A 20,534-nucleotide genomic window follows, 5' to 3' on the forward strand; every position below is an offset into this window, starting at 1 on the left:
TTGGAATTGTTATAGCTCTAGCTCGTTAGAGGGGTCAGTTTTTGTTCAAAGCGTGCAGGAAGGTTTTTTGACTCAGTATGTAGACAGGCCAACTAGAGGTGAGGCTATATTGGATCTGGTGCTGGGAAATGAGCCAGACCAGGTGCTAGACTTGGAAGTTGGTGTGCATTTTGGTGATAGTGACCACAATTCGGTTACGTTCACCTTAGTGATGGAAAGGGATAGGCATGAACCTCGGGCCAATGGTTTTAGCTGGGGGAAGGGTAATTATGAGGCTATTAGGAGAGAATTAGGAAACATAGGTTGGACTAGGAGATTACAGGGACTGGGAACGTCCGACATGTGGAGTTTTTTCAAGGAGCAGCTACTGCGAGTCTGTGATAGGTATGTCCCTGTCAGGCAAGGAGGAATTGGTAGGGCTAGGGAACCGTGGTGCACCAAAAAAGTTTCTTTGTTGGTTAAAAAGAAAAAGGAGGCTTATGTTCGGATGAGACGTGAGCACTCGGGTAGTGCACTAGAAAGCTTTAGATTGGCTAAGAGGGAGTTGAAGAGCGAGCTTAGAAGGGCTAAAAGGGGACATGAGAAGACTTTGGCGGATAGGGTTAAAGAGAATCCTAAGGCGTTCTATAGGTATGTCAAGAACAGAAGGTTGGTTAGGGCAAGTTTAGGGCCAGTTATAGATGGCAGAGGGAAGTTATGTGTGGAACCGGAGGAGATTGGTGAAGCATTGAACCAATATTTCTCTTCGGTGTTCACGCAAGGGGACATGAATATAGCTGAGGAGGACACTGGGTTGCAAGGGAGTAGAATAGACAGTATTACAGTTGATAAGGAGGATGTGCAGGATATTCTGGAGGGTCTGAAAATAGATAAATCCCCTGGTCCGGATGGGATTTATCCAAGGATTCTCTGGGAGGCAAGAGAAGTGATTGCAGAGCCTCTGGCTCTGATCTTCAGGTCGTCGTTGGCCTCTGGTATAGTACCAGAAGATTGGAGGTTAGCGAATGTTGTCCCATTGTTTAAGAAGGGGAACAGAGACTTCCCCGGGAATTATAGACCGGTGAGTCTCACTTCTGTTGTCGGCAAGATGTTGGAAAAAATTATAAGGGATAGGATTTATAGTTATTTGGAGAGTAATGAATTGATAGGTGATAGTCAGCATGGTTTTGTGGCAGGTAGGTCGTGCCTTACTAACCTTATTGCGTTTTTTGAGAAAGTGACCAAGGAGGTGGATGGGGGCAAGGCAGTGGACGTGGTATATATGGATTTTAGTAAGGCGTTTGATAAGGTTCACCATGGTAGGCTTCTGCAGAAAATGCAGATGTATGGGATTGGGGGTGATCTAGGAAATTGGATCAGGAATTGGCTAGCGGATAGGAAACAGAGGGTGGTGGTTGATAGTAAATATTCATCATGGAGTGCGGTTACAAGTGGTGTACCTCAGGGATCTGTTTTGGGGCCACTGCTGTTTGTAATATTTATTAATGATCTGGATGAGGGTATAGTTGGGTGGATTAGCAAATTTGCTGATGACACCAAAGTCGGTGGTGTGGTAGACAGTGAGGAAGGGTGTCGTAGTTTGCAGGAAGACTTAGACAGGTTGCAAAGTTGGGCCGAGAGGTGGCGGATGGAGTTTAATGCGGAGAAGTGTGAGGTAATTCACTTTGGTAGGAATAACAGATGTGTTGAGTATAGGGCTAACGGGAGGACTTTGAATAGTGTGGAGGAGCAGAGGGATCTAGGTGTATGTGTGCATAGATCCCTGAAAGTTGGGAATCAAGTAGATAAGGTTGTTAAGAAGGCATATGGTGTCTTGGCGTTTATTGGTAGGGGGATTGAATTTAGGAGTCGTAGCGTTATGTTGCAACTGTACACAACTCTGGTGCGGCCGCACTTGGAGTACTGTGTGCAGTTCTGGTCCCCACATTACAGGAAGGATGTGGAGGCTTTGGAGAGGGTGCAGAGGAGGTTTACCAGGATGTTGCCTGGTATGGAGGGGAGATCCTATGAGGAGAGGCTGAGGGATTTGGGATTGTTTTCGCTGGAAAGGCGGCGGCTAAGAGGGGATCTTATTGAAACATATAAGATGATTAGAGGTTTAGATAGGGTGGATAGTGATAGCCTTTTTCCTCTGATGGAGAAATCCAGCACGAGGGGGCATGGCTTTAAATTGAGGGGGGGTAGTTATAGAACCGATGTCAGGGGTAGGTTCTTTACCCAGAGGGTGGTGAGGGATTGGAATGCCCTGCCAGCATCAGTAGTAAATGCGCCTAGTTTGGGGGCGTTTAAGAGATCCGTAGATAGGTTCATGGACGAAAAGAAATTGGTTTAGGTTGGAGGGTCACAGTTTTTTTTTTAACTGGTCGGTGCAACATCGTGGGCCGAAGGGCCTGTTCTGCGCTGTAATGTTCTATGTTCTATGTTCTATGAAAGGTTGAGGGAGCTGGGGCTGTTCTCTCTGGAGCGGAGGAGATTGAGGGGAGACTTAATAGAGGTTTATAAAATGATGAAGGGGATAGATCGAGTGAACGTTCAAAGACTATTTCCTCGGGTGGATGGAGCTATTACGAGGGGGCATAACTATAGGGTTCATGGTGGGAGATATAGGAAGGATATCAGAGGTAGGTTCTTCACGCAGAGAGTGGTTGGGGTGTGGAATGGACTGCCTGCAGTGATAGTGGAGTCAGACACTTTAGGAACATTTAAGCGGTTATTGGATAGGCACATGGAGCACACCAGGATGGTAGGGAGTGGGATAGCTTGATCTTGGTTTCAGATGAAGGTCGGCACAACATCGTGGGCCGAAGGGCCTGTTCTGTGCTGTACTGTTCTATGTTCTATGTTCTATGTTCTATGTTCTAAGATGCCTAGGCTTCTTCTCCTATTATGCGCAGTGGGTCCCCAACTACGCGGACAAAGCCCGTCCGGTTATTAAGTCCACGGCTTTTCCACTCACGCCAGAGGCCCAATTGGCCTTCAAGGAATTGAAACAAGACATCGCGAAAGCCACGATGCACGCGGTAGACGAATCCATCCCTTTTCAGGTGGAAAGCGATGCATCTGATTTCGCCCTGTCCGCCACACTTAACCAGGCGGGCAGGCCCGTCGCGTTTTTTTCCCGCACCCTCCAAGGCCCCGAAATTCGGCATTCAGCGGTGGAAAAGGAGGCCCAGGCCATTGTGGAGGCCGTCAGACACTGGCGCCATTACCTGGTGGGAAAGCGGTTCACCCTGATCACGGACCAGCGGTCCGTGGCGTTCATGTTCAACAACTCGCAGAGGGGCAAGATCAAGAATGACAAGATCTTGCAGTGGAGAATTGAACTCTCCACCTATAACTACGATATCATGTATCGTCCAGGGAAACACAATGAGCCCTCGGATGCCCTCTCGCGCGGAACATGCGATAGTACTCAGGAGGATCGCTTGAACGCCCTCCATAATGATCTGCGCCATTCTGGGGTCACTCGGCTCTACCACTTTGTCAAAGCCCGCAACCTGCCTTACTCGGTGGAGGACGTCAGGTCGGTGACAAGGAGCTGTCGGATTTGCGCGGAATGCAAACCGCACTTTTACCGACCTGACCGGGCACATTTGGTCAAGGCCGCTCACCCCTTCGAGAGGCTGAGTGTTGATTTTAAGGGCCCCCTTCCCTCAACAGATCGGAACGTGTACTTTCTGAACATAATAGATGAGTACTCCCGGTTCCCGTTTGTTGTCCCATGCGCGGACACATCGGCTGCCACGGTGATCAAGGCATTCCGTGATCTTTTTACCCTGTTCGGGTACCCCAGCTATATCCATAGCGACAGGGGCTCGTCGTTCATGAGCAATGACTTGAGGCAATTCCTGCTCTCATACGGGATTGCCTCTAGTAGGACCACAAGTTACAACCCTAGGGGTAATGGACAGGTGGAGCGAGAGAATGCTACAGTCTGGAAGGCTATCCTATTGGCGTTGAAGTCCAAAGGCCTTCCAGTCTCCCGTTGGCAGGAGGTCCTCCCTGATGCGCTTCACTCTATTCGCTCCCTCCTGTGTACGGCAACCAATGCTACTCCCCACGAGAGGATGTTCTCATTCCCTCGGAAGTCTTCATAGAAACATAGAAACATAGAAACCCTACAGTGCAGAAGGAGGCCATTCGGCCCATCGAGTCTGCACCGACCACAATCCCACCCAGGCCCTACCCCCACATATTTTACCCGCTAATCCCTCTAACCTACGCATCCCAGGACTCTAAGGGACAATTTTTAACCTGGCCAATCAACCTAACCCGCACATCTTTGGACTGTGGGAGGAAACCTGAGCACCCGGAGGAAACCCACGCAGACACGAGGAGAATGTGCAAACTCCACACAGACAGTGACCCGAGCCGGGAATCGAACCCGGGATCCTGGAGCTGTGAAGCAGCAGTGCTAACCACTGTGCTACCGTGCCGCCCTCGGGGATATCTTTACCAGCCTGGTTGACGTACCCAGGACCCGTCCTCCTGCGGCGACATGTAAGGGCCCGCAAGTCCGACCCCTTGGTCGAACAGGTCCACCTCCTCCACGCCAACCCTCAGTATGCCTATGTGGCATATCCTGACGGGCGAGAGGACACAGTCTCGATCCGAGACCTGGCGCCCACAGGGGACGTAGCAACTCCTGTCGCTCCCATACTCCCAGTGACGAATCCCTTATCCCTTATTTCTCCCCCGGACGTAGCGCGGACAGCATCGGGACCAGTGCTTAACAGTTTTACTCCAATGCACAGCTTGCCTGAGCCCCGAAGATGGTCGCCACCGCAGAATGTGTCAGGATCCCCTGCACTACCGTCTCATCAGGGTCAACCGGCCTGTGAGTCCGTGGGAGAACAGCTGGACGCCGTTTTGGGGAGAACGCCACCGCAAGTGCCTACTCCGGTATTGAGGAGGTCACAACGACGGTGCGGTCCTCCAGACCCTCTGAACTTATAATCTGTTGACATTTTAGTCTGTTTTCGTACCCCGCCGGCCTTTGTTCTCAAAGGAGGGGTGAATGTGGTGAACCATCGTTGGTTCCCACTGGATAGTATTGAGCCAGGGCTGGCCAGCACTACAGGAATGTATATAGGTTACTGTGGGGTTGTACTAATGTTGTTGTTGGGCTAGGGTGGGATTGATACACCTGTGGTTGTTACTGTTGTGGCACATCCCAGTCGGGCTCCGCCTCCTGGAGAGGTATAAGACTCCCTGCTCAGACGGGACCCCTTCAGTCTGGGATAGTGTGTTAAAGTTCTGATAGTTCCATTGTTAGTTAATAAAAGCCTTCTTTTACCGAAGCTTTGAGCCTCTTGTCCAATTGATGCGCATCATGCAGTTCAGAGCTCCGATTGTTTCGGGCGCACTAAGCCCCGCCCACAGCGTGATTCGGACCCGCGATTTATTTTTCAGGCTGAGTGCGTATGGGGGCGCCTGAAAGCAGTGAGCGATTGAGCGAATGAGTGAATAACTGAGGGATTGAATGAGTGAGTGAGTGAGTGAGTGAGTGAGTGAGTGAGTGAGTGAGTGAGTGAGTGAGTGAGTGAGTGAGTGAGTGAGTGAGTGAGTGAGCGATTGAGTGAGTGAGTGAGTGAGTGGGTGAGTGATTGAGTGAGTGGGTGAGTGAATTAGGTCATCCACAGGCCCTATGTGTATCACAGACTTAATCCGGATTTCGCTGCTTGAGATCTCGGAAACTGCATGCTAATATGTTCAACAAAGCACCTGGCAGCCTCCATCTTTACATTACCCTGAATACCTATTCCATGCTGATATTTATCTAGCTCTTATTTGAGATAACATTGCTTATTTAGAAGGAGTCTTATTCCATGCATTAGTTACTCTGTGAAGAATAATGGTTCTTTCTAATGTTAAGGCTTGTGTGTGATTGATTAATCTTATATTTAGCCTTCCCACTTTGTTTTCACAATCCAAATGAAGGAAAGTGCTGCAGTAACGTTACAGAGTAAACCTCTCTGTGCTAATTAAGCCTGGATCATATTGCTATTCAGACTTGTTGAGGTTATTAGAACACAGCTAATTCCATTCCCCCCATTCCCTGTAGCTTTCCGTACCCAGCTCCCGCTCCTTTGTCTGACAATGATTTTCCTTTTAGATGCTTATCTAATTCCCTGTTGAAAGCCAGGATGGAATCTGCTCCCACAACATCTTCAGGCATTCTGGATCCCAACCACTAGTTGGCTAAAGCCAGTTTTCCTCGATTCGCCTTCCATTGGCTCTGTTGCCATCACCTTAAATTGGTGTCCTCTGGTTCTCGAATCTTACACCAATCGGAACAGTCTTTCACTATCTATTTGGTCATAATTTTGAACATCTCTAGCCAAACTCCTCCCAGTGCTCTCTTCTCCAAGGATAACAACACCAGCTTCCCAATCTACCCCTGTAAAGTATGTTCCTCATCCCTGGAACAGTTCTCGTAAATCCTTTCTGCATTTTCTCTAAAGCCTTCATATCTTGGAGTGGCACGCTGGCACAGTGGTCAGCAGTGCTGCCTCACAACGCCAGAGACCTGGGTTCAATTCCTGGCTTGGATTACTGTCTGTGTGGAGTTTGCACGTTCACCCCGTGTTTGCGTGGGTTTCCTCTGGATGCTCCGGTTTCCTCCCACAGACCAAAGATGTGCGAGTTAGGTGAATTTACTATGCTAAGTTGCTCCTTAATGTCAGTGGGACTAGCTAGGGTAAATGCATGGAGTTAGGTGGATAGGGCCTGGATAGGATTGTGGTTGGTGCTGACTCGATGGACCAAATGGCCTCCTTCTGCACTGTAGGATTGTATGATCTTCACAAAAGTGCAGTGTTCAGAACTTGGCAGAATGCTCCAGGGGAAGTTCAACCAGTGACCTTTCAATATTCATCATAATTTGCTTGTTTTTGTACTAAATGCCTCTATTTATAAACCCCAGGGTCCATTAGGCTTTATTACCCACTTTCTCAAACTGCCCCACCTCCTTCAATAATTTCTGCACATATAACCTCGGGTCTCTCTATTTCTGCGCAACCATTTTGTTTTATATTGCTTCTCCTCCTGTTTCCTCCCAAAATGTATCACGCCACACTTCTCTCCATTACATTCCTTCTGGCACTTGTCACAGGGCTATGCCCCTTTATTTTTGAAAATATGATCTTTCAACTTTCAACTGACTGGGGATTTTGATGAGCAAAAATGCAAGGCTGCATTCCAAGATGAAGGTGGAAAACCAAATAAAGCCACCCTCAGGGGAGTGTGAAGAGAAGGACATTTCCAGTCATCCAGATACTCATTGAAGCTTGTAACGGTCTAAGGAAGAGACATTAAAATGCAAAGTCTGCTGCAGACAAACACACCCAAAACCCTTTGGAAATACACACTGGGTGAAGTATTTCACCCACTGCAAGTGCCCGACCACTAGAGAAACATTACAAGTGACACAGACAGTATCAAAGAAGCTTTCAGAAGAGGAAACAGACTGAATTTAGCTCTCTCTCCCTCTCTGTCTTTTGGAATGTGTGTCATCCAGTTCAAGAAGCCAACTCCACCAGAAACCTACCAATGAACCAAGTGATGCGCGATTAAATCACTCGGGAGGCTAGATCGTACCCGGGAAATAAAGGCTTTTATTAGTAACAAGAATGGAGCATACTATATAACAATACAATCCCAGACTAAAAGGTCACCAGGCAGTGCAGTGACCTTTATACTCCTCCAGGTAGGCGGAGCCAACTGGAGTGTACCACAGAACAATATCCACAGGTAGAACACCCCAACCCTAACCCCAACAGTGACAACAGTAACATATCTACAAGTACCCATAGTGCTGACCATCTATGGTTCAGTACCCATAGTGGTAACCATCTATGGTTCATCACATTCACCCCTCCTTTAAAACAAAGGCCGGCGGGGCAAAAAAACAGAACGAACTGTCCATATATTCACAAGTTCAGTCGTATTGGAGGACCGCACCGTCTCTGCGACCTCCTCAACACTGGCGGTAGCGCCGGTTCTGGTGACCATGATGACCCTCTCTCCAAGGCGGTGTCCAGCGACTCCTCCAGTTCCTCACGGACAGGTGGACCACGAGGTGGCGACAATCTCCTGGACTCGAGCACGCCTCGAGGTGGCGACAATCTCCTGGACTCGAGCACGCCTCGAGGTGGCGACAATCTCCTGGACTCAGGCAAGCTGGAAACGGGAGTAAGAGGATTAAGTGGTGGTCCCGATACTGCCCGCGCCGTGTCAGGAGGGGAGATAAAGGTCAAGGGGTCCCTAACCAGGGGTGTGGGAGCGACAGGGGTTTTCCAAGTCCCCTGCAGGCGTCAGATCTCGAATAGAGACCGTGTCCTATCGCCCGTCAGGATATGCCACATAGGCATATTGAGGGTTGACGTGGAGGAGATGGACCTGTTCAACCAAAGGGTCGGACTTGCGGGTCCTAACATGCCGCCGCAGGAGGACAGGTCCTGAGTACATCAACCAAGACGGTAATGAGGTCCCAGAGGAAGACTTCCTAGGGAAGGAAAACATCCGCTCATGTGGAGTAGCGTTGGTTGCCGTACACAGGAGGGACCGGATGGAATGGAGCGCATCAGAAAGTACCTCTTGCCAACGGGAGACTGGAAGACCCTTAGACCTCAACGCCAGTAAGACAGCCTTCCAGACTGTAGCATTTTCTCTTTCAACCTGCCCGTTACCCCTGGAGTTGTAACTCGTAGTTCTACTTGAGGCAATCCCTTTTGAGAGCAGGTATTGCCTCAAGTCGTCACTCATAAATGACGAGCCCCTATCACTGTGGATATAGCTGGGGTAACCGAAGAGGGTGAAAAGATCCCGCAATGCTTTGATAACTGTGGCAGCGGTCATGTCTGAACAGGGGATGGCAAAGGGGAATCGTGAGTACTCGTCAATCACGTTGAGGAAGTACACGTTCCGATCTGTCGAAGGAAGGGGGCCCTTGAAGTCCACGATCAGTCTTTCAAAAGGGCGAGTGGCCTTAATGAGGTGTGCCCTGTCAGGTCGATAGAAGTGCGGTTTGCATTCAGCACATACCTGGCAGTTTTGGGTTATTGACCTGACATCATCCACTGAGTAGGGTAGATTCCGGGCCTTTACGAAATGGAAGAGCCGAGTGATCCCCGGATGGCAGAGATCATTGTGGAGGGCCTGTAACCGACCCTCCTTCACACTTGCACATGTTCCACGCGACAGGGCATCTGAGGGCTCATTGAGCTTCCCCGGACGGTACATGATATCATAGTTGTAGGTGGAGAGTTTGATTCTCCACCTCAAGATTTTATCATTTTTGATCTTACCCCGTAACGTGTTGTTGAACATGAACGCCATGGACCGCTGGTCCGTGAGCAGGGTGAATCGTTTTCCCGCCAAGTAATGGCGACAATGCCGGACGGCCTCCACAATGGCCTGAGCCTCTTTTTCCACAGCGGAGTGCCGAATTTCAGGGCCTTGGAGGGTGCGAGAGAAAAAGGCGACGGGCCTGCCCTCCTGGTTAAGTGTGGCGGCCAGGGCGAAATCAGATGCATCACTCTCCACCTGAAAGGGGATGGACTCATCGACAGCGTGCATCGTGGCTTTCGCGATGTCAGCTTTTATCCCTTCAAAGGCTAAGCGAGCCTCTGCTGCTAGGGGAAAAGAGGTAGACTTGATGAGCGGACGGGCTTTGTCCGCATAATTCGGAACCCACTGTGCATAGTATGAAAAGAAACCTAAGCATCTTCTCAGTGCTTTGATGCTAGTGGGTAGGGGAAGTTCAAGGAGGGGATGCATACGGTCTGGATCAGGGCCAAGGACCCCGTTTTCCACCACGTATCCGAGAATTGCTAGGCGGCGCTTGCTAAATACACACTTCTCCCTGTTGTAGGTCAGATTCAGGCGAGACGCAGTGCCTAAAAATCTAAGGAGATTGGCATCGTGGTCCTGCTGGTCATGGCCGCAGATAGGGACGTTGTCCAGGTACGGGAAGGTAGCCCGCAGCCCGTTCTGGTCCACCATTCGGTCCATTGCACGCTGGAAGACCGAGACCCCATTCGTGACGCCAAAGGGAACCCTTAAAAAGTGGTAAAGACGACCATCCGCCTCAAAGGCCGTATACTTTCGGTCCTCTGGGTGAATGGGGAGCTGGTGGTAAGCTGACTTCAAGTCAATGGTGGAGAACACCCGGTACTGCGCAATCTGGTTGACCATGTCAGATATGCGCGGGAGAGGATACGCGTCCAGCTGCGTGTATCTATTAATGGTCTGACTATAGTCTATGACCATCCGGGGTTTGTCTCCCGTTTTAACCACCACGACTAGTGCTAGGTTGAATGATCCCTTCCCTGAGGAGCTGCTGAACTTCAGATCGAATAAAGATCCGATCCTCCGCGCTGTAACGCCTGCTCTTAGTTGCGATGGGCTTGCAGCCTGGCATGAGATTCTCGAATAAAGATGGTGGGGTGATTCTGAGTGTCGAGAGGCTACATGTGGAGTGCGCTGGGCAATTTGGAGGCTGCTGTTCTCCCACTGAAAGTGGAGGGAGTGGCCCATCGTACTGCAGGGTTACACTCCTCAGGTGGACCATAAAGTCTAGTCCCAGGAGTATCGGAGCACAAAGGTGCGGTAACACGAGGAGCCTGAAGTTCTCATAAACTGTGCCCCGCACCGTTAGGTTTCCCACGCAGCTCCCAAGAACGGTAACAGATTGGGACCTTGACGCCATCGAAATTGTCCGTCTGACAGTCCATACTCGGAGACCGCACCGTTTCACGGTGTCAGGGTGAATGAAACTCTCCGTGCTCCCGCTGTCAAACAAACAATGAATTAGGCGTCCATTTACCTCTATGCCCATCATGGACTTGTCGAGTCTGTGAGGCTTGGCCTGGTCCAGGATGATCGATGCCACCATTGGGTCTTGAGTGCAACTGCAGGCAGCTGAGATGGTTGATGATGATGACCCCTGCTGGTCGTCTGCGGTCGGTGCCGACCAAAATGGCTGCGCCCATGGATCGCACGTGGTCGGTGGCGCTAAAAGTGGCGGCCCCTGCAGGTCGCACGTGTCTTGCGTCTTCGTCATCAGAAATGGCGGCGCTCGGGAATCACACGTGGTGGAAGACCTCGAAGAAGCTGGAGACAAGGAGACAGGCTCTGGAGAATCACACGCCGCGCTGCTAAGCTTCAAGGGTGGTTTAGCCCTGCATACTTTAGCATAGTGCCTTTTCTTCCCACACGCGGAGCAAAATACCGTTCTGGCTGGACATCGCTGCCGAGGGTGTTTCGCCAATCCACAGAAATAGCACCGCGGGCCTCCTGGAGCTGCCACCGTCGTCAGGTCCGAGGGTGAAAGCACAATCGCGCAGTTTTTCGGAGCCGCTGGGTAGAGTTGAGTCGGTGGCTGTACTTGCCACGATGTTCCCACGTGGTCAGTGGGGTAAGTTTCTAGACTTCTGGAGGCCGTTTCCATTGTGTCAGCCAATTCCACTGTCTTAGCTAGGTCTCGGTTACCTTGCTCTAGCAGCCGCAGGCGAATATAAGATGAGCCGATTCCTGCCACGAACGCATCTCGGATCAAGTCGCTAGTATACTGGGCCGCCGACACTGGCTTGCAGTTGCAGGCTCTGGCTAGCTGCTGAAGTTCGCGCAGGTACTTTCCTGTCGTTTCGCCGGGCTGCCGCCGTCGAGTGGCTAGAAGGTGTCGAGCATGAATCTCGTTTGGCGGTTTGTTGTACCGTTTCTTAAGTAGTTCGATGGCCCCTTTGTAGTCTTGGGCATCGCGGATTGATGAGTATACAGTGTCGCTTACCCTTGCGTGGAGTACCCGCAGTCTATCGGCGTCGTTTTGAATGGCTGTTGAGGCATCGATATAGTCTTGAAAACACTTCAACCAATGGTCGAAAGTGTTCGACGCTCCCGTTGCACGTGGATCTAAGGTAAGCCGATCGGGTTTCAACATTTGCTCCATGGTTTTTTTTTTACCAAAATTTGTTACTAATAAAATTGATGTGCGATTAAATCACTCAGGAGGCTAGATCGTACCTGGGAAATAAAGGCTTTTATTAGTAACAAGAATGGAGCATACTATATAACAATACAATCCCAGACTAAAGGGTCACCCGGCAGTGCAGTGACCTTTATACTCCTCCAGGTAGGCGGAGCCAACTGGAGTGTACCACAGAACAATATCAACAGGTAGAACACCCCAACCCTAACCCCAACAGTGACAACAGTAACATATCTACAAGTACCCATAGTGCTGACCATCTATGGTTCACCACACCAAGATCTCAGAATAATTACAACAACTTTTGCATTCAATCATATCCTAGAAACCAGCTGACTTAAAATGCTGCAGCATTTAAAATCTCTGCCTCAAGGATAATCAAAGAAAGTTTAGCTGCATATTCTTTGAACTTCTTTTGATTGAAATTCAACTCCTCTTATTTATGACTCGCATGCGCGTGTGTGTGTGTGTGTGCACGTGTGTGTGTGTGTATGCATGTGTGTGCATGAATGCGTCTGTGTGTGTGTATGAGTGTGTACGTGTGTGTATGCATGTGTGTGCATGAATGCATGTGTGTGTGTGTATGTGTGTGCTGGGAGGGGCAGGATGAATGACTACATTGGGGATATATGCTTAACAGAGTGTTTTTATTGCTCTTAGCAGTTAATAAATTTGCTCTTTCTTTAACTCAAGTAAACGTTGCTTGATTGGCTTTGTTTTGGGAAAATTGTTTTGGGAAAAGGCATACCCATACAAAAAATAAACTTAAAACTTTGTGGTGACCATCTGAGGGAGTTGGATAGATGAAAGTCAGACTTCTCACTTGGTTGTAACCCATTGGAAGTGGCTCGCTGGCACAGTGGTTAGTACTGCTGCCTCACAGCACCAGAGGCCTGGGTTTGATTCCCACCTTGGGTCACTGTCTGTGTAGAGTCTGCACATTCTCCCTGTGTCTGCGTGGGTTTCCTCTGGGTGCTCCAGTTTCCTCCCACAGTCCAAAGATGTGTGGGTTAGGTGGATTGGCCATGCTAAATTGCCTCTTAGTGTCGGGGGATTAACAGGGTAAATGCGTGGGGTTATGGGGATAGGGCCTATGTGGGATTGTTGTTGGTGCAGACTCGATGGGCCAAATGGCCTCCTTCTGCACTGTAGGATTCTAACATAGAATCAATGCCACTAAAATTTTAATGCCTCTTGAAATCTATCCTTCTCACAGTTCACAATACTTCATGTTCTGATCACCTGCAAACTGTGAATTGGCTCCTCGTACGCCTGAGTCTAATTCACATTCACTGGATCGAGGCAGTAAAAAACTGTGCATTATGTGCATGTCAAAGGGCCTTGGACCCAATCCCAGGACTGTCCCATCTGTGTCTTTGCTCCATGGTTACCTTTGTTGCCATAGAGAAGAGAGGACCCATGACCCCAATTGCTCCCCACACAACCCCACTGGGGGTTGCACCCCACACTTTGAGAACCCCCATTCTAGTTATCGCATCAGCCTTTTTGGTTATTTTCTGTTCGTGACGAATAATGACTTATATAAACACAGCCTCTTCGGACCGCTACTGTCTCTAGCTTTTCACCAATTGCAAAGTGCTGTTGTGATGTCCCGGCTTCCATTACATCACTAGCAGGTGACTGAATGGCTGAATGGCCTGCGGAGATTTCACTTTTAATATGCTGAAAGATCTTCAATCAAGTAAACCTGATTTTTGGTCAAAGTTGTTTTTAAGTATGCTTCGATTTCGTGTGGCCAGACTGGCCTGGAACTTAGAATCATAAAATCAGAGAATCCCTGCACTAGAGAAGGGGGCCATTCAGTCCATCGAGTCTGTACCGACCACAATCCCATCCAGGCCCTATTCTCTTAACCTCACACATTTACCCTGCTAATCTCCCTAACATGAGGGTCAATCAACCTAACCCGCACACCTTTGAACTGTGGGAGGAAACCAGAGCACCTAAAGAAAACGCACGCAGACACAGGAGAATGTGCAGACTCCACACAGACAGTGGCCAAGGCTGGAATTGAACCTGCGTCCCCGGTGCTGTGAGGCAGCAGTGCTAACCACAGTGCCACCGTGCTGCCCAATTTATCAATGGAAGCAGGATGTTAAATATCACAGCTTGTCCCCATCAGTATGGAGTTGTTTACAGACTTTTGGAGCCAGTGTTCCTTATATGGACATTGGAATGTAAGCTACATGCATTGAAGGCCTGGACATGATGGAGTCTGGAGGGACCAGTGCCTCTGCCTTGGCTTTATTTGATTGGGCTAATCGAACGATGCAATCGGGTTTCTGATCAATTCATTGACCGATTGCCAAGGAACTTTTGAGCTTTAATAATGTTAACACAAAGGGCAACCACTTAAATATACAACAACCCTCACAGTTTGCGTCATGGAATCATAGGGTGGGATTTTCCTCCCTGCTCACCCTGAAACCGGAAAATCCAGCCCAAGGTCAATGGACCTTTCCATGATCTGCCACCCCTCGCCTGCTAGGATTTCCGTTATGGTCAGAACAGGAAAATTCATCCCATAATGTCATAAAGGTCTACAACACAGGAAAAGGCCCTTCAACCCATCAAGTCCCTGCCAGTCAAAGACACATCACCCACCTATTCTAATCTCATTTCCCAACCGTTGCTGCATAGTGTTACATGCCTGGGCATCGTAAGTGCACATCTAAATATTTCTTAAATGTTATGGGGGTCTCATCTTACACCACTCTTTCATGCAGCGAGTTCCAGACTCCCACCATCCTTTTGGTGAAAAAGCTTTTCCTCACATCCCCCTCAACCTCCTGCCCTTATCTTAAATCTATACACCCTGGTCATTGATCCCTCCACAAAGGGGAAAAGTTTCTTCCTGTCCACGGTATCTGTGCTCCTCATAATTTTATACATCTCAATCATGTCCTCCCTCAATCTCCTCTGCTCCAAGGAAAATAACCCTAGCCCATCCAATCACTCTTCATAACTAAAACTCTCCAGCCCAGGCAACATCCTGGTAAATCACTGCACCCTTTCCAGTGCTATCACATCCTTCCCATAATGTGGATTCCAGAACTGCACACTATACTCTAGCTGTGGCCTAACCAGCATTTTAGTTCCAGCATAACCTCCCTGCTCTTAAACTCTATGGGCCCGATTTTACCATCGCGATGTGCCCGTTTTTGGGTGCAAAAACTTGGTAAAGTTGGGTGTGACGCGTTATCCGCGTCTGCCTCCATGTTGGTTCCCCCTTTACCAAGGCCCGAAAATGGCCACATGCATGCATGTATGCATTTCAATTGACTTAATGGGCTGCACGCCCAACTTTACCAACACTTTCCCCTTTACCACTGCATTCGCCCATCCAGAATCGGCGTGAAACAGACATGCTCCATATAAGTCCGATTTGGGCGCTCCATCAGTCAGGGTTAGTGAGAAAGTAAGTGCTGAGCGTCCAATGGCTCTCTGCTTGAGATCTGTCTACACTTCCCGCTGCCTCGGCAAAGCAGCCAGCATAATTAAGGACCCCACGCACCCTGGACATTCTCTCTTCCACCTTCTTCCGTCAGGAAAAAGATACAAAGTCTGAGGTCACGTACCAACCGACTCAAGAACAGCTTCTTCCCTGCTGCCGTCAGACTTTTGAATGGATCTACCTTCCATTAAGTTGATCTTTCTCCACACCCTACATTCTGCACTCTCTCATTTCCTTCTCTATGAATGGTATGCTTTGTCTGTATAGCACGCAAGAAACAATACTTTTCACTGTATGCTACTACATATGACAATAATAAATCAAATCAAATCAGATCAAATACGGGCTTTGGAATGTAGCTTTGGGCAATAAGGTCTAAACATGATGGGGTCTGGAGGGCCCCAACCCTCTGTGCTGCCTCTATCTTATTGGCCTAATCAAATGATGCAATTCATTGGCCAGTTGCCAAGGAACATTTGGGGTATAAGAATGCTAATACTTGTGTTCAGTGAAAAACCCGGGATCAAAGTTCACAAAATGAGACAATATCTGAAAGAAGAGAAAGGCTGAAATCTGTGCGGCAAAACCCTGGCCAGGTTTCATGTGCAAGTGGCAATCAGTCTTAAGTTAAGTAATGGATAGTGAGGATTTAATTTATGCATTGCAAGTATATACAAAATCTTTAAAAATTGTTAAAATATTTAGGCCAGAATTCTCCCATCCTGCCCGCCACTGGAATTTTGTGGGCGGGTTGCGGAGTATGTGAAACGCCATTGACGGTCAGGCGGGAATTTCCAGCTTTTAGACCAGTGCGGCCGGAGAATTCCGCCCTTAAAGTCGACTTTGTGTCTTTATTCAATATTAGAGGTCAAAACGGACAGGTTTGTACAACAATTGTATCACAGTCCTCCTCCATGATTTCTATACCCACATCGTCTTTCTCACCAGTGAACACTGACACAAAGAATGACATTTTCCCGTCCTGCCCACCATGGGAATCATAGCGGACAGGAAATGGACCATGTAAAGGTCCCTAGACCTTGGGTGGGATTTTCCGGTATTGGGGCGAGAACGAATGGAAAATCTCACACAAAGTATTCATTTAGAACCCTACCTACACACACAAATGACCACTGTTGCCCTTATTGGGTCCTATTCTTTCCCTACTTATACTTTTGCCCTTAAGGTACTTGTAAAACAACTTAGGATTTTCCTTTATTCTGCCTGTCAGTATCCTTTCATGTCCCCTTTTGCTCTCCTAAATTATTTTTTTAAGTTCCCTCTTGCACATTCTAAACTTCTCTAGTGCTTCTGCTGTTTTGAGCCCTTGATGTCTGTCATAAGCCTCCCTTTTCTTCTTTATCCAATTCTGTATATCCCTCAATCCCTCCAGGGTTCACTGGATTTGTTAGTCCCACGCTTTTTCTTTATTACTACATATTGGTCCTGTATTGTCCCTATTTCCTTCTTGAATGTGTCCCACTGTTCTGTCACAGATTTACCTAAAACTGTCTGCTCTCAGTCCACTCTGGCCAAATCATACCTGATCTTCGTAAAATCAGCCTACCCAGTTTTGAACTTTTATTTCTCGCCCATCCTTGTTCTTTTCTATAACAATCTTGAATCTAACAGAGCATGGTCGCTGATGCAAAATGCTCCCTCCACTTACACTTAAACCACTTGTGTGGATTCATGATCTAAAATTAAGTCCAGGGGGCAAAATTTCCCATTCCGCCTGCCATGGGAATCGGAGCAGCCGAGGGGCAGACCATGGAAAGGTCTGTTGACCTCGGGCGGGATTTTCCAGTTTCGGGGCAAGCGCGGCCGATAAAATCCTGCCTCAGGTCAGTTGTAGGCCCTTCTACGTACTGGCTTAACAAACTTCACAAAGTTCTCCAGTATAGATATGACATTCAGATTATTGGTTAATTACGTTAATATAAGTTCACTACTTATGAACAGGGATAGTAACCATTTGTTCTTGGAAACAAAGTTAAAAAACAGATCAACAAAGAGACAATAACTTTACTGGTCTAAACATACAAGAAATTTGGATCGTTGCCATTTGAATTTTTTCACAAACAATTAAAACAGCATCAAAGCAGAATGGATAGAATCAGTGTCCTATCTAGAAACTTGAATAAGGGGATTTTGTCTGCAATGACTATAGCTTTTTTCTAATTTGTTTTTTGCTGATATACGCTGTTGAATCTATTAGAATAACAAAAGTATTCCCTACAGTGGCGTTTCAGTCCAGCGTATAAATATCCAGCTGTGTGAAACATTGCAATGTCCAGGTAGTTGTCTAACTGACTGTGTCGCTCAAAATGGGCAAGGTAAGATTAACTCTCATATTTTTCATCATTGTTAATATATTGTACAAAATACATCAAATTAAGGAAATTATCGATTCAATTGTATCATTTTCTATCTCCACAGATTATCTTTTACGAGGACAGGAACTTCCAGGGTCGGCACTATGAGTGCAGCAGTGACTGTGCTGACCTGTCCCCTTACTTCAGTCGCTGTAACTCCATCCGTGTTGAGAGTGACTGGTGGGTGCTGTATGAGAAACCCAATTACATGGGATACCAGTATGCTCTGACCAGGGGAGAATATCCTGACTACCAGCGCTGGATGGGATTCAATGACTGTGTCAAATCATGCCGTAGTTTTCCTCACGTATGTATTCTAGCTACATGTTAATTATCACTTTCAAATGATTTTCTGATGTGATATATGTTAAAACCAATCAGTAATTTTATTATATGCAATTTATTCGCAGCCCCTTCATTAATAGTGTCATAATCTTTGATAATAGAATGATTGTTATCCTCATTCTCTTTTCCTGTCAAAAGAGACAAACCCATACTTTAGTTATTCTGTTTCGTGTTGCTGCAACAATGGTGGCACGGTGGCGTAGTGGTTAGCACTGCTGCCTTACAGCGCCATAGACCCAGGTTCACGTCCAGACTCCGGTCACTGCCTGTGTGGAATTTGTACTTTCTCCCCATGTTTGCGTGGGTTTCCTCCGGGTGCTCCGGTTTTCTCCCTCACTCCAAAGATGTGTGGATTAGGTTGATTGACCATGCTAAATTGCTCCTTTGTGTCAGGGGGATTGGGTAAATATGTGGGGTTACGGGAATAAGGCCTGGGTAGGACTGTTGTCAGTGCAGACTTGATGGGCCGAATGGCCTGCTTCTGCACTGTAGGGATTCTATGATTCTATTCTATGAAATGTTGGAAAACCATTGAAGAACAACAAGAAACAACCAGGGTTGGGAATCTAGAACTAAAAAGCTTGTCAGTATTGTATCGATAGGTTTCCAATTAGTTATAAATTTACACTAACTACAGATAAAAAGTAAGGCGTAAATGATACAGAATCATCATGATCATCATCATGTACCTCCCTGCTTTCTGGTGGATTTGGCCAGGGCTCTGTCAATAATATGCTAGCATTGGCAGAGACAGCGCATGTGCATGAAGCCTTAGTACTAACAGGCTTACAATATTTTGCTTAAAGGGCTATAATTGAAATGGTGGCACAGAGCATGTATATTACCATGGATGGCACAGTGGCACAGTGTTTAGCACTGCTGCCTCACAGTGCCAGGGACCCAGGTTCGATTTTCAGCTTGGATCACTGTCTGTGCGGAGTTTGATCGTTCTCCTCGTGCCAGCATGGGTTTCCTCCGGGTGCTCCAGTTTCCTCCCACAGTCCGAAAGATGTGCTGGTTAGGTGCATTGGCCATGCTAAATTCTCCCTCAGTGTACCCGAACAGGTGCCGGAGTGTGGCAACTAGGGGATTTTCACAGTAACTTCATTACAGTGTTAATGTAAGCCTACGTGTGACACTAATAAATAAACTTTAAACTTATTGGAAAGCTGTTCAGTGTTGATGACTTAGTCCAGATCCTCACCTAACACAATAGTCTTCATCTTGTTGGGAACTTGACCATGCCTGATCAATCTCCAAGTCTAGGGTTCAGCAGTTTCCTTTTAACTCCAAGATAGTCAGATGGAGGTGTCCATAGTCTTAAAGGGAGTAGCTATCTATCTGTTAGCACTTGCCTCATAACTCTTTTTAATGTTAATTTTTGTACATCTTTCTTCAGAATGGAGAAACATTAGTTCTAAGATGAAATCTGTGTCATTTCTAACCAATGCAAAGAACTAGCTGTAGCAAGAGCAATGTATTTTTGTCAATTATCTATACAAGGATAGAATAACATGTCGTGATCGACATTATACTCAAATGTCTCATGCTTCAGTTTTATAACATTGTTTCTAAGAACTTCACAGTAATTAGAAACATTTAATGAATGGTCAATAATCAATTTTGGAATTGATTTTTACTCCTACCTTTGGTAATAGATGCATCCATACATATTTCATGTTCCTTATTCTAAAGAACTCTAATTTTGGAAACCTCATCAACATGTATTACAAACATATATCCTGTTACATCATGAATATGATATGTTTTTTATTCCAGTACCGAGGTGGAAACTATAGAATGAGGATTTACGAGAGGCCTGATTTTGGGGGACAGATGATGGAATTCATGGATGACTGTCCATCTGTCTACGATCGTTTCCGTTACCGTGACATTAACTCCTGCCAAGTGATGGACGGTTACTGGATCTTCTATGAACAGCCCAACTACAGAGGCCGACAGTACTTCTTGAGACCCGGTGAATACAGGAGATACAGTGACTGGGGCGGCTTCAACTCAACTATCGGATCTTTCAGACGCATGAGGGATTTTTAATTCCTTGTTAGAAACGAGGTTTTGTCATGATGAAATATTCTGAAACATAATAAAGTTGTTATCAGCAGAACTGATTTCTTTATCTGGATTGTGTTTTTGTGTTTCTGCGCCACTGACATTTTATGATCTCGAGATTACAATAATCACTGGGAAATGCATTTGAGCCATAGAATTAACAATATGAAAATATATAGTAATGTAAGATTCTGCCATGGAACCATTATTTATACCAGTAACTCATACCATTGAGACTACTGGTTTCCCCACCATGTTTTAAGCAAATTACCAAGGCTTG

At 47.2% G+C, this 20,534-nt stretch overlaps 1 protein-coding gene across 4 annotated transcripts; it reads left to right on the forward strand.

The window, feature by feature from the left end:
* The first annotated feature begins 10,195 nt into the window (after window positions 1-10,195).
* LOC144503822 (gamma-crystallin S-1-like) lies at window positions 10,196-20,239 on the forward strand. Of its 4 annotated transcripts, XM_078228746.1 has the most exons (4): window positions 17,792-17,800; window positions 17,904-18,132; window positions 19,059-19,073; window positions 19,971-20,239. In XM_078228746.1, the coding sequence occupies exons 1-4, from the start codon at window positions 17,792-17,794 to the stop codon at window positions 20,237-20,239; spliced, it is 522 nt and encodes a 173-aa protein (XP_078084872.1). The 4 variants fall into 4 exon arrangements, with proteins under 4 accessions (XP_078084869.1, XP_078084872.1, XP_078084871.1 ...); XM_078228743.1 differs by lacking the exons at window positions 17,792-17,800; window positions 19,059-19,073 and adding an exon at window positions 10,196-10,222 and having other exon boundaries at window positions 17,904-18,146; window positions 19,964-20,239; XM_078228745.1 differs by lacking the exon at window positions 19,059-19,073 and having other exon boundaries at window positions 17,904-18,150.
* The last annotated feature ends 295 nt before the right edge of the window (window positions 20,240-20,534 follow it).

Source organism: Mustelus asterias, chromosome 14, assembly GCF_964213995.1.
Source record: "Mustelus asterias chromosome 14, sMusAst1.hap1.1, whole genome shotgun sequence".
Lineage (NCBI taxonomy): Eukaryota > Metazoa > Chordata > Chondrichthyes > Carcharhiniformes > Triakidae > Mustelus > Mustelus asterias.

Coding starts and splice junctions, on each gene's coding strand:
- LOC144503822 (XM_078228743.1), top strand. CDS start 10,196: ATGTCAGATATGCGCGGGAGAGGATAC. Junction 10,223..17,903: donor ATATGCGCGGGAGAGGATAC/GCGTCCAGCTGC, acceptor CTATCTCCACAG/ATTATCTTTTACGAGGACAG. Junction 18,147..19,963: donor CATGCCGTAGTTTTCCTCAC/GTATGTATTCTA, acceptor TTTTTATTCCAG/TACCGAGGTGGAAACTATAG.